The sequence below is a fragment of the Lethenteron reissneri genome, chromosome 67 (assembly GCF_015708825.2).
Source record: "Lethenteron reissneri isolate LAM-NWPU_2019-01 chromosome 67, ASM1570882v1, whole genome shotgun sequence".
In the NCBI taxonomy this organism is placed as follows: Eukaryota; Metazoa; Chordata; class Hyperoartia; order Petromyzontiformes; family Petromyzontidae; genus Lethenteron; species Lethenteron reissneri.
In genome coordinates this window covers 5,159,490-5,172,927 of record NC_083845.1, presented here as the reverse complement: position 1 = coordinate 5,172,927, position 13,438 = coordinate 5,159,490, and the positions used below count along the sequence as shown (strand labels likewise).

General features: G+C 54.8%; 1 protein-coding gene across 1 annotated transcript in view; it reads left to right on the top strand.

The window, feature by feature from the left end:
* The window catches only part of LOC133360118 (centriolin-like), a 30,578-nt gene that overhangs the window by 4,332 nt on the left and 12,808 nt on the right, over positions 1-13,438 (top strand). The window contains exon 4 of the mRNA XM_061578704.1: positions 12,511-12,658. Within this exon, the coding sequence (XP_061434688.1) occupies positions 12,553-12,658 (106 nt within the window). The 5' untranslated portion in view covers positions 12,511-12,552. The remainder of the gene's footprint in view (positions 1-12,510; positions 12,659-13,438) is intronic.

Sequence of the window (13,438 nt, the reverse complement as noted above, 5' to 3'; positions counted from 1 at the left end):
ACTGTTTGGCATCTTTTTCTCACTTATGCTCACACATGCCTTTGGGACAGCAGAAGAGGGAGTCTTTCTCCATACGAGATCTGATGGCAAACTCTTCAACCTTGCCCATCTCAGATCCAAAACCAAAGCTCGCAAAGTCCTCACCAGAGAACTCCTATTCGCTGATGACGCCGCGCTGACAGCTCACACAGAACAAGGTCTTGCGGACACTCATCGACCACCTTGCCACTGCGTGCAACAACTTTGGCCTGACAATCAGTCTGAAAAAGGCCAATGTCATGAGCCAGGATGTCAGAGACCTCCCTTCCATCAACATTGGTAGCTACACACTGGAATCCGTTCAGGACTTCACCTACTTGGGTTCCACCATCACCTGCAATTTGTCTCTTATCAAGGAGATTGACAAGCGCATTGGGAAGGCGTTTACAGCGACCAAAAGAGTGTACAGATGATGTACCGTGCCTGTGTCCTTAGCACGCTCCTCTATGGGTCTGAGTCCTGGACAACGTACGCCCATCAAGGACATCGACTAAACACATTCCACCTCCGCTGTCTCAGGCGCAGCCTCGGTCTCAGATGGCGAGATCGCATTCCCAACACCTCAAGTCCTCAACATGGCCAACATTACCAACATGTACTCTCTACTCAGCAGAGGTCGCAACCGGGTACCCGATACCCGTACCCTACCCGATACCCGGCTACCCGTACCCGGCCGGGTAGCCGTTTGCGACCCTGGTGCGGCCGGGTACGGGTAGGCCGTGAGTCACTGGTGAGTAACCGTTTGTCACTCATTTCAGGTAGGGTACGGGTACGGGTAGGGAACGGCTACCCGTACCCGGCTGGGTACGGGTATGGGTACCCATTTGCGACCCTGGTGCGGCCGGGTACGGGTACGGGTAAGGAATCAAAACCCGTTTGCGACCTCTGCTACTCAGTCATAGGCGCCTGAGATGGCTTGGACACGTGCGCCGCATGCACGATGGCAGAATACTTTAAGGGTGCCGTGTACGGCGAGCTGGCATCAGGCACACGGGACACTGGTCGTCCAGACCTGTGCTTCAAAGATGTCTGCAAACGGGACATGAAGAGTTCAAGTTCATTTCAAGTTCATGTATTAGGTGTAGCCCTGTGAGCCATTCGGCTCTTGAATCGGGTGCAACCGCAACAAAAAACAAAAACATGAACAAAAAAAATCTTAAAGTGAATATGTGACTAAGTGCAAACAGAAAATCCAAGAAAAGACAGCAAAATATTGCAGGAAAAAAAATCACCGTACACCAACGCTGCGTGCAAAAATCCCAGCGGGATGCAAGTCAAACAACAACAACAACACCAACCACAAGACAACTTAGATTAAGAGCTGTGACATCAACCCAGGGGACTAGGAGAAAACTGCCTGGTGACCGACTGATCTGGCAGCAGGCTGTGAAAACAGGCCTACTCAGGAGAGGCGAGGAGAAAAGACACACCGCTTAGCAAACCAAGAGAGAGACGTAACGACAAATCAACTGGTGCTGCCACCGCATTCACTTGCAATTGCTGTGGCAAGGATTGCCACTCAAGGATTGGGCTACGAAGTCATTCTCGGCGCCTGCAAAACCTACAGGTGACCTCGTGAAGTGCAAAAGAATTGTCTATCGAGACACACAGGCCGATGTGTAGTGTGGTGTGTGTTTGGTGTGGTGTATGTGTGGTGTGGTGTATGTGTGGTGTGGTGTATGTGTAGTGTGGTGTATGTGTATTGTGGTGTGTAGTATAGTGTGGTGCGTGTTTAGTGTATAGTGTGGTGTATGTGTATTGTGGTGTGTAGTGTAGTGTGTAGTGTAGTGTGGTGTGTAGTGTGGTGTGGTGTGTAGTGTGGTGTGTAGTGTGGTGTGGTGTGTAGTGTGGTGTGGTGTGTAGTGGTGTGTAGTGTGGTGTGTAGTGTGGTGTGTAGTGTAGTGTGGTGTGTAGTGGTGTGGTGTGTAGTGTGGTGTGTAGTGTGGTGTGTAGTGTAGTGTGTAGTGTGGTGTGGTGTGTGGTACAGTGTGGTGTGTAGTGTAGTGTGGTGTGTGGTACAGTGTGGTGTGTAGTGTGGTGTGTGTGTAGTGTGGTGTGTGTGTAGTGTGGTGTGTGTGTAGTGTGGTGTGTGGTGTGGTGTGTGTGTAGTGTGGTGTGTGGTGTGGTGTGTGTGTAGTGTGGTGTGTAGTGTGGTGTATGTGTAGTGTGGTGTGTGTGTAGTGTGGTGTGTAGTGTGGTGTGGTGTGTGGGGTGGTGTGTGTGTAGTGTGGTGTGTGTGTAGTGTGGTGTGTGTGTTGTGTGGTGTGTGTGTAGTGTGGTGTGTAGTGTGGTGTGTAGTGTGGTGTGGTGTGTGGGGTGGTGTGTGTGTAGTGTGGTGTGTAGTGTGGTGTGTGTAGTGTGGTGTGTGGTACAGTGTGGTGTGTGTGTAGTGTGGTGTGTGTGTAGTGTGGTGTGTAGTGTGGTGTGGTGTGTGTGTAGTGCGGTGTGTAGTGTGGTGTGTAGTGTGTAGTGTGGTGTGTAGTGTGGTGTGTAGTGTGGTGTGTAGTGTGGTGTGGTGTGTGGTGTGGTGTGTGTGTAGTGTGGTGTGTAGTGTGGTGTGTGTAGTGTGGTGTGTAGTGTGGTGTGTGTGTAGTGTGGTGTGTAGTGTGGTGTGTGTAGTGTGGTGTGTGGTGTGGTGTGTGTGTAGTGTGGTGTGTAGTGTGGTGTGTGTGTAGTGTGGTGTGTGTGTAGTGTGGTGTGTAGTGTGGTGTGTGTGTAGTGTGGTGTGTAGTGTGGTGTGTGGTACAGTGTGGTGTGTAGTGTGGTGTGTGGTACAGTGTGGTGTGTAGTACAGTGTGGTGTGTAGTGTAGTGTGGTGTGTAGTACAGTGTGGTGTGTGTGTAGTGTGGTGTGTAGTACAGTGTGGTGTGTAGTGTAGTGTGGTGTGTAGTACAGTGTGGTGTGTGGTACAGTGTGGTGTGTAGTGTGGTGTGTGTGTAGTGTGGTGTGTGGTACAGTGTGGTGTGTAGTACAGTGTGGTGTGTAGTACAGTGTGGTGTGTAGTGTGGTGTGTAGTGTGGTGTGTGGTACAGTGTGGTGTGTGTAGTGTGGTGTGTAGTACAGTGTGGTGTGTAGTGTAGTGTGGTGTGTAGTACAGTGTGGTGTGTAGTACAGTGTGGTGTGTAGTGTAGTGTGGTGTGTAGTACAGTGTGGTGTGTAGTGTGGTGTGTAGTACAGTGTGGTGTGTAGTGTAGTGTGTAGTACAGTGTGGTGTGTAGTGTATTGTGGTGTGTAGTACAGTGTGGTGTGTAGTACAGTGTGGTGTGTAGTACAGTGTGGTGTGTAGTACAGTGTGGTGTGTAGTAGTGTGGTGTGTAGTACAGTGTGGTGTGTAGTGTGGTGTGTAGTACAGTGTGGTGTGTAGTACAGTGTGGTGTGTAGTACAGTGTGGTGTGTAGTGTAGTGTGGTGTGTAGTACAGTGTGGTGTGTAGTGTGGTGTGTAGTACAGTGTGGTGTGTAGTGTAGTGTGTAGTACAGTGTGGTGTGTAGTGTATTGTGGTGTGTAGTACAGTGTGGTGTGTAGTACAGTGTGGTGTGTAGTACAGTGTGGTGTGTAGTAGTGTGGTGTGTAGTAGTGTGGTGTGTAGTACAGTGTGGTGTGTAGTAGTGTGGTCCGTGTTTAGTGTGGAGTGTGGTGTACGTCTATTGTGGTGTGTAATAGTGTGGTGTGTGTGTAGTGTAGGTGCGTGTTTAGCACGTGGTGTATGTGTAGTGTGGGGTGTATGTAATGTGGTGCATGTTTAGTGTGGAGTGTGGTGTATGTGTAGTGTGGTGCGTGTTTAGTATGGTGTGGTGAGTGTGGTCAGTGTGGTGTGGTGAGTGTGGTGTGGTGAGTGTGGTGTGGTGAGTGTGGTCAGTGTGGTGTGGTGAGTGTGGTGTGGTGAGTGTGGTCAGTGTGGTGTGGTGAGTGTGGTGTGGTGAGTGTGGTGTGGTGAGTGTGGTGTGGTGAGTGTGGTCAGTGTGGTGTGGTGAGTGTGGTCAGTGTGGTGTGGTGAGTGTGGTCAGTGTGGTGTGGTGAGTGTGGTGTGGTGAGTGTGGTCAGTGTGGTGTGGTGAGTGTGGTCAGTGTGGTGTGGTGAGTGTGGTGTGGTGAGTGTGGCGAGTGTGGTGTGGTGAGTGTGGTCAGTGTGGTGTGGTGAGTGTGGTGTGGTGAGTGTGGTCAGTGTGGTGTGGTGAGTGTGGTGTGGTGAGTGTGGTGTGGTGAGTGTGGTCAGTGTGGTGTGGTGAGTGTGGTCAGTGTGGTGTGGTGAGTGTGGTCAGTGTGGTGTGGTGAGTGTGGTGTGGTGAGTGTGGTCAGTGTGGTGTGGTGAGTGTGGTCAGTGTGGTGTGGTGAGTGTGGTGTGGTGAGTGTGGCGAGTGTGGTGTGGTGAGTGTGGTCAGTGTGGTGTGGTGAGTGTGGTGTGGTCAGTGTGGTGTGGTGAGTGTGGTCAGTGTGGTGTGGTGAGTGTGGTGTGGTGAGTGTGGTGTGGTGAGTGTGGTCAGTGTGGTGTGGTGAGTGTGGTGTGGTGAGTGTGGTGTGGTGAGTGTGGTCAGTGTGGTGTGGTGAGTGTGGTGTGGTGAGTGTGGCGAGTGTGGTGTGGTGAGTGTGGTCAGTGTGGTGAGTGTGGTGTGGTGAGTGTAGTGTGGTGTGGCGAGTGTGGCGAGTGTGGTGAGTGTGGTGTGGTGAGTGTGGCGAGTGTGGTGTGGTGAGTGGTCAGTGTGGTGTGGTGAGTGTGGTGTGGTGAGTGTGGCGAGTGTGGTGTGGTGAGTGTGGTGAGTGTGGTGTGGTGAGTGTGGCGAGTGTGGTGTGGTGAGTGTGGTGTGGTGAGTGTGGTCAGTGTGGTGTGGTGAGTGTGGTGTGGTGAGTGTGGTGTGGTGAGTGTGGTCAGTGTGGTGTGGTGAGTGTGGTCAGTGTGGTGTGGTGAGTGTGGCGAGTGTGGTGTGGTGAGTGTGGTCAGTGTGGTGAGTGTGGTGTGGTGAGTGTGGCGAGTGTGGTGAGTGTGGTGTGGTGTGGTGAGTGTGGCGAGTGTGGTGTGGTGAATGTGAGTGTGAGTGTGGTGAGTGTGGTGAGTGTGGTCAGTGTGGTGTGGTGAGTGTGGCGAGTGTAGTGTGGTGTGGTGAGTGTGAGTGTGGTGTGGTGAGTGTGGTCAGTGTGGTGTGGTGAGTGTGAGTGTGGTGAGTGTGGTGTGGTGTGGTATGGGGTGGTGTGGTGAGTGTGGTGAGTGTGAGTGTGGTGAGTGTGGTGTGGTGAGTGTGAGTGTGGTGTGGTGAGTGTGGTGTGGTGAGTGTGAGTGTGGTGTGGTGAGTGTGGTCAGTGTGGTGTGGTGAGTGTGGTGAGTGTAGTGTGGTGTGGTGAGTGTGAGTGTGGTGAGTGTGGTGCGTGTTTAGTATGGTGTGGTGAATGTGGTGAGTGGGAGTATGGTGAGTCTGGTGAGTGTAGTGTGGTGTGGTGAGTGTGGCGAGTGTGGTGTGGTGAATGTGAGTGTGGTGTGGTGAGTGTGGTGTGTGTGTGAGTGGCTGGGGTATGTGAGTGCCAGGGATGAGGAAGTCTCCCTGTGTGGTGAGTGTGGTGAGTGTGGTGTGGTATGGGGTGGTGAGTGTGGTGAGTGTGGTGTGGTATGGGGTGGTGAGTGTGGTGTGGTGAGTGTGGTGTAGTGTGTGTGGTGTGGTGAGTGTGGTGTGGTATGGGGTGGTGAGTGTGGTGTGGTGAGTGTGGTGTGGTATGGGGTGGTGAGTGTGGTGTGGTGAGTGTGGTGAGTGTGGTGTGGTATGGGGTGGTTAGTGTGGTGTGGTGAGTGTGGTGTGGTATGGGGTGGTGAGTGTGGTGTGGTGAGTGTGGTGAGTGTGGTGTGGTATGGGGTGGTGAGTGTGGGGTGGTGAGTGTGGTGTAGTGTGTGTGGTGTGGTGAGTGTGGTGTGGTATGGGGTGGTGAGTGTGGTGTGGTGAGTGTGGTGAGTGTGGTGTGGTATGGGGTGGTGAGTGTGGTGTGGTGAGTGTGGTGTGGTATGGGGTGGTGAGTGTGGTGTGGTGAGTGTGGTGAGTGTGGTGTGGTATGGGGTGGTGAGTGTGGTGTGGTGAGTGTGGTGTAGTGTGTGTGGTGTGGTGAGTGTGGTGTGGTATGGGGTGGTGAGTGTGGTGTGGTGAGTGTGGTGTGGTATGGTGTGGTGTGGTGAGTGTGGTGTAGTGAGTGTGGTGTGGTGTGTGTCAGTGTGGTGAGTGTGGTGTGGTATGGGGTGGTGAGTGTGGTGTGGTATGGTGTGGTGTGGTGAGTGTGGTGAGTGTGGTGTGGTGAGTGTGGTGTGGTGAGTGTGAGTGTGGTGTAGTGTGTGTGAGTGTTGTGAGTGTAGTGTGGTGAGTGTAGTGTGGTGAGTGTGGTGTGGTATGGGGTGGTGAGTGTGGTGTGGTGAGTGTGGTGTAGTGTGTGTGGTGTGGTGAGTGTGGTGTGGTATGGGGTGGTGAGTGTGGTGAGTGTGGTGTGGTATGGGGTGGTGAGTGTGGTGTGGTGAGTGTGGTGAGTGTGGTGTGGTATGGGGTGGTGAGTGTGGTGTGGTGAGTGTGGTGTAGTGTGTGTGGTGTGGTGAGTGTGGTGTGGTATGGGGTGGTGAGTGTGGTGTGGTGAGTGTGGTGAGTGTGGTGAGTGTGGTGTGGTATGGGGTGGTGAGTGTGGTGTGGTGAGTGTGGTGAGTGTGGTGTGGTATGGGGTGGTGAGTGTGGTGTGGTGAGTGTGGTGTAGTGTGTGTGGTGTGGTGAGTGTGGTGTGGTATGGGGTGGTGGGTGTGGTGTGGTGAGTGTGGCGTGGTGAGTGTGGTGTAGTGTGTGTGGTGTGGTGAGTGTGGTGTGGTATGGTGTGGTGAGTGTGGTGTGGTATGGTGTGGTGTGGTGAGTGTGGTGTTGTGAGTGTGGTGTGGTGTGTGGTGAGTGTGAGTGTGGTGTGTGTGTGTGAGTGTGGTGTGGTATGGTGTGGTGAGTGTGGTGTGGTGAGTGTGAGTGTGGTGAGTGTGGTGTGGTATGGTGTGGTGTGGTGAGTGTGGTGAGTGTGGTGTTGTGAGTGTGGTGTGGTGTGTGTGAGTGTGGTGAGTGTGAGTGTGGTGTAGTGTGTGTGAGTGTTGTGAGTGTAGTGTGGTGAGTGTAGTGTGGTGAGTGTGGTGTGTGTGTGAGTGAGATGAGTGTGGTGTGGTGAGTGTGTAGTGGCGAGTGTGGTGAGTGTGAGTGTGGTGAGTGTGGTGTGGTGAGTGTGGCGAATGTGGTGTGTGTGAGTGTGGTGAGTGTGTGTGTGGTGTGTGTGAGTGGCTGGGGCATGTGAGTGCCAGGGCTGAGGAAGTCTCCCTGTGTGGTGGGTGTGGTGTGATGTGTGTGAGTGTGGTGAGTGTGAGTGTGGTGAGTGTGGTGTGGTGAGTGTGGCGAGTGTGGTGTGTGTGTGAGTGGCTGGGGCATGTGAGTGCCAGGGCTGAGGAAGTCTCCCTGTCCGCTTGCGAGCTCCCTCGCCAGGCGGAAAACCGCGACTCTTCCTGTCAGCTGACGGGAAGACGCCTCTAACGGGTGGGGCGCTAGCAGATTTGAGCGGAGAGAGGGAGTCAGTGGGTGTGCAGAGGGGGAGATGAGCGCGCTTGGGGTGAGGCAGTGGCGAGCAAGGCGTCAGTGTCAGGAGGAGAAGCAGCAGCAGCAGCGAGTGGAGCTGGGAGCAACCGCAGCATCAGAGGGGAGACGGGCATGCTACCCACGGGACTAGGGTACGCACACACGCACCATCGCACGCACGCACCATCGCACGCACGCACCATCGCACGCACACGTGGTCTCACGTGCCCTCTCACCCTCACCCATAACGGTGCCGCGTCCAGTAGCCAAGACCCCCTTGGGGCCGTTTCCACTCCGCGCGCTCCAACGGGGGCAGCCTGCTGTTTGCCCCGGGGGAGAGCAACTTTATCCGGTGCACACGTGTGTGTGTGTGACACGTGTGTGTGTGTGTGTCACCTGTGTGTGCCATCTGTGTGTGGCACATGTGTGTATGGGACGTGTTTGTGTGCTACGTGTGTGTGTCACGTGTGTGTGTGTGTGTCACCTGTGTGTGGCACGTGTGTGTGTGTCACGTGTGTGTATGGGACGTGTTTGTGTGCTACGTGTGTGTCTTTGTGTGCGCGAACGACTTGTGTGATGGGGGGGGGAACCTGTGTTTGGCACCAGTGTGGGGGACACGCCTTTGTCATCTGTGTGTGAAGCATCCAATGTGTATGTCACCTGTGTGTGTGCGCGTGCATTGGTTTGGCATCTGTGTGTGTGTGGCACACCTGTGTTGTGTGTCATCCTGTGTCTGTCACATCTCAGTAGGCAACAAAGATAAATGTCAACCACACACGAGCGAGCGAGCGAGCGGGCGGGTGAGTGGGTGAGCGAGCGAGCGAGCCGGCTAGCGAGCGTACGAATGGGTGAGTGGGTGAGCAAGTTAGTGTGTGAGCGAGTGAGTTGGGAGTGGGTGGGCGAGTGAGTGTGTGAGTGAGTGAGCGTGCGAGTGACTGGAGATGCGGCTGAGTGAGTAGCGAGTGAGTTGCGAGTGGGTGGGCGAGTGAGTGTGTGAGCGAGTGAGCGTGCGAGTGACTGGAGATGCGGCAGAGTGAGTAGCGAGTGAGTTGCGGGTGGGTGGGCGAGTGAGTGTGTGAGAGAGTGAGCGTGCGAGTGACTGGAAATGCGGCTGAGTGAGTAGCGAGTGAGTTGGGAGTGGGTGGGCGAGTGAGTGTGTGAGCGAGTGAGCGTGCGAGTGGCTGGAGATGCGGCTGAGTGAGTAGCGAGTGAGTTGGGAGTGGGTGAGCGAGTGAGTGAGTGAGCAATCGCACTGTGTGTGCCGGTGCTCACACCGCTGATCTCCCTCACAATCCGCGCAACTCCCCCGAGAGATGCCACATTGTGCCATCCGCACCCCGCCTCCCACGGCCCAATTAGCGGCGCTGCAGCAGAGACGGCTCTCTATTCAAACCCTGGCCACGCGGCCGTCCGCCCACCCATGTGTCCGTCCGTCCATGTGTCCGCCCACCCGTGTGTCCGTCCATGTGTCCACCCACCCGTGTGTCCGTCCGTCCATGTGTCCGCCCACCCGTGTGTCCGTCCGTCCATGTGTCCGCCCACCCGTGTGTCCGTCCATGTGTCCACCCACCCGTGTGTCCGTCCGTCCATGTGTCCGCCCACCCGTGTATCCGTCCGTCCATGTGTCCGCCCACCCGTGTGTCCGTCCATCCATGTGTCCGCCCACCCGTGTATCCGTCCGTCCATGTGTCCGCCCACCCGTGTGTCCGTCCGTCCATGTGTCCGCCCACCCGTGTGTCCGTCCGTCCATGTGTCCGCCCACCCGTGTGTCCGTCCATCCATGTGTCCGCCCACCCGTGTATCCGTCCGTCCATGTGTCCGCCCACCCGTGTATCTGTCCGTCCATGTGTCCGCCCACCCGTGTATCTGTCCGTCCATGTGTCCGCCCACCCGTGTATCTGTCCGTCCATGTGTCCGCCCACCCGTGTGTCCGTCCATGTTTCCGCCCACCCGTGTATCTGTCCGTCCATGTGTCCGCCCACCCGTGTATCTGTCCGTCCATGTGTCCGCCCATCCGTGTATCTGTCCGTCCATGTGTCCGCCCACCCATGTGTCCGTCCGTCCATGTGTCCGCCCACCCGTGTGTCCGTCCGTCCATGTGTCCGCCCACCCATGTGTCCATCCGTCCATGTGTCCGCCCACCCGTGTGTCCGTCCGTCCATGTGTCCGCCCACCCGTGTATCCGTCCGTCCATGTGTCCGCCCACCCGTGTGTCCGTCCGTCCATGTGTCCGCCCACCCATGTGTCCGTCCGTCCATGTGTCCGCCCACCCGTGTGTCCGTCCGTCCATGTGTCCGCCCACCCGTGTATCTGTCCGTCCATGTGTCCGCCCACCCGTGTATCTGTCCGTCCATGTGTCCGCCCATCCGTGTATCTGTCCGTCCATGTGTCCGCCCACCCGTGTGTCCGTCCGTCCATGTGTCCGCCCACCCATGTGTCCGTCCGTCCATGTGTCCGCCCACCCGTGTATCTGTCCGTCCATGTGTCCGCCCACCCATGTGTCCGTCCGTCCGTCCATGTGTCCGCCCATCCGTGTATCTGTCCGTCCATGTGTCCGCCCACCCATGTGTCCGTCCGTCTATGTGTCCGCCCACCCGTGTGTCCGTCCGTCCATGTGTCCGCCCACCCGTGTATCCGTCCGTCCATGTGTCCGCCCACCCGTGTGTCCGTCCGTCCATGTGTCCGCCCACCCGTGTGTCCGTCCGTCCATGTGTCCGCCCACCCGTGTATCTGTCCATCCATGTGTCCGCCCATCTGTGTATCTGTCCGTCCATGTGTCCGCCAACCCGTGTATCTGTCCGTCCATGTGTCCGCCCACCCGTGTGTCCGTCCGTCCATGTGTCCGCCCACCCGTGTGTCCGTCTGTCAGTGCATCCTTTTATCCGTCCGTGTAACTACGACGTCTGTGGCGATGCCAGCGTCTCCACCATCGGAGTCTCCTCCACCACGGCGGCTGTGAGCGCACGCAGGAAGCAACCGCCGCGCGGCATGGGGATTCCCTCCTGGCGACGTGCTGGCTTCATAACAACAACAATATTTATACAGTACTCGTGATGAAACTATCTGAACTACGAAGCCGTTATAGTAATAGGTTTTTACCCTTTCAACTGGTACAAAAACTGATACCTTTATACAAGGGATCATGTTTGAAATAACCACAACACAAACAGTCAAGGAGATGTCTCATAGTGTAAATGCTTACCCCGAGCTCTCAATACTCTGATAGTGCGCTGTATTTGAGTTGTACGCCTTTTGGCGTCATCTGGTCCAACACCAATGGAGACTAGGCTCTAAGAAAAGCTGTCTCGGGTGTGGACCAATCAACTTCAAGGACAGTGCATATCATTATCATCATCAGAGTTGTTTATTTTTGTTTGCATTTTGACTGCTTGTGTTGTGGTTATTGCAAACATGATCCCTTGTATAAAGGTGTCAGTTTTTGTACCAGTTGGAAGGGTAAAAACCTATTACTATATTTTGCCACTGGTAAAGGAGATGTCTCATAGTACGAATCCGTTCATAGCCATGCGCCACGTCTCCACGAGACGATGCCTGGTGAATGTGCGAGCGGGTGAGTGAACGTGCGCGAGTGAGTGGGAGTTTGCATCTCCTGCAGTGTGAATGAGCGAGTGAGTGAATGTTTTCAGTCTTGAGACTCAGTGAATCGCCGTGCCAAGCGGAGTGGCGTTGTGGTGACGGCCGCTCCGATGAGAGATGCAGGGAGCCTGCGGTTCCCTGGCCGATGACGCTACGGTGCCTTGAGCCGCTTTGGTGGCTATTATCTAAACCGGTCCTGGGCCTCCCCTAGGTTGACTCAGCCTCAAACAAGTACCTGGTGCGGTGTGTACAATCATTGCCACTGGGGGGACAAAGGCGGTCGTGCGTGGTGTTGGCCACCCGTGCCGGACTTCACAGGTGCTCACGAACAGCACTTGCCCCAACAGTCTGTTACGGCTTTACGAGGCGGTCTTTGTCTTTGTTAAATCCTTTATATTAAGTTCGCTTGCTTGCTTGCTTGCGCGCTTACGACCGTGCAAATCTTTCGGTCGTTTTTTAACCCACTTCCCGTGATCCAATCGAGCTGATATTTTGCACACAGACTCGTTGTGCGTGACAATTTATTTTCGTGAAACAATTATTCCAAAATTTTCAACATTTTAGGAAAAAAAAAATTATATTTAATTACCAATTGCTTAATGGTGGCAGGCAATCATCTGACCCATAGGTGGCAGCCATCTCAAGCCAGAGGACGAGAGGACTCTAGCCGCCCGAAAACCGATGCCACGCATATAAAGGATTTATAGTGAAAAACTTTGTTTTTACGGGTTAATTTTTGTGTCAATGCTCACGAACATAACTTGCCCCAACAGTCTGTTACGGCTTTACGAGGGCGGTCTTTGTCTTTGTGTGTCAGTGCTCACGAACATAACTTGCCCCAACAGTCTGTTACGGCTTTACGAGGGCGGTCTTTGTCTTTGTGTGTCAGTGCTCATGAACAGCACTTGCCCCAACAGTCTGTTACGGCTTTACGAGGGCGGTCTTTGTCTCTGTGTGTCAGTGCTCACGAACATAACTTGTCCCAATAGTCTGTTACGGTCTTCTTGGTTCTTTCGGTAAAGTCACGTAGAAGGAAAATAATAAAGTAATAAAAATAAAACATAATAAAATAATGCTCACGACGTTTCGGCCACAACGCAAGCAGCCGTCTTCAGGTGGAGAACAGGTCTGTCGAGAAGGCAGACTCTGCCTTATTATGTTTTATTTTTATTATTTTATTATTTTCCTTCTACGTGACTTTACCGAAAGAACCAAGAAGATGAATCCCTGCAGTCACGAAAGCTTTAAATCGAAAGTCTGTTACGGCTTTACGAGTGCGGTCTTTGTATGTGTGTGTGTGCCGTGTGGGTGGTGCAGGCGCGCGAGCTGAGCGCCGCCGCCGAGCTAGCGCTGGAGGAGATGGCGCGTCAGCAGCGCGAGCTGGAGGAGCGCCTCGATCAGATGCTGACGCGCATCGCAAAGGAGACGGAGGACATCCGGGACCTGGAGCAGCAGCTCACGGAGGGTGCGCGGCGGGGGGCGGTGCTGGTGGTGGTGCTGGTGGTGGTGGTGGTGATGGTGGTAGTGGTGGTGGTGGTGGTGATGGTGGTAGTGGTGATGGTGGTGGTGATGGTGGTGGTGATGGTGGTAGTGGGGGTGGTGATGGTGGTGATGGTGATGGTGGTGATGGTGGTGATGGTGATGGTGGTGATGGTGATGGTGGTGATGGGGGTGGTGATGGGGGTGGTGATGGTGGTGGCGATGATGGTAGTGATGGTAGTGGGGGTGGTGATGGTGGTGATGGTGGTGGTGATGATGGTAGTGATGGTGGTAGTGGGGGTGGTGATGGGGGGTGGTGATGGTGGTGGTGATGATGGTAGTGATGGTGGTGATGGTGGTAGTGGGGGTGGTGATGGGGGTGGTGATGGTGGTGGTGGTGGTAGTGATGGTGGTAGTGATGGTGGTGATGGTGGTAGTGGTGGTGGTGATGGTGGTGGTGATGGTGGTAGTGGTGGTGGTGATGGGGGTAGTGGTGGTGGTGATGGTGGTAGTGATGGTGGGGGTGGTGATGGTGGTAGTGGTGGTGGTGATGGGGGTAGTGGTGATGGTGGTGATGGTGGTAGTGGGGGTGGTGATGGTGGTGGTAGTGGTGGTGGTGATGGTAGTAGTGGGGGTGATGGTGGTAGTGGGGGTGGTGATGGTGGTAGTGGTGGTGGTGATGGTGGTGGTGGTGATGGTGGTGGTGGTGATGGTGGTAGTGGGGGTGGTGATGGTGGTAGTGGGGGTGGTGATGGTGGTGATGGTG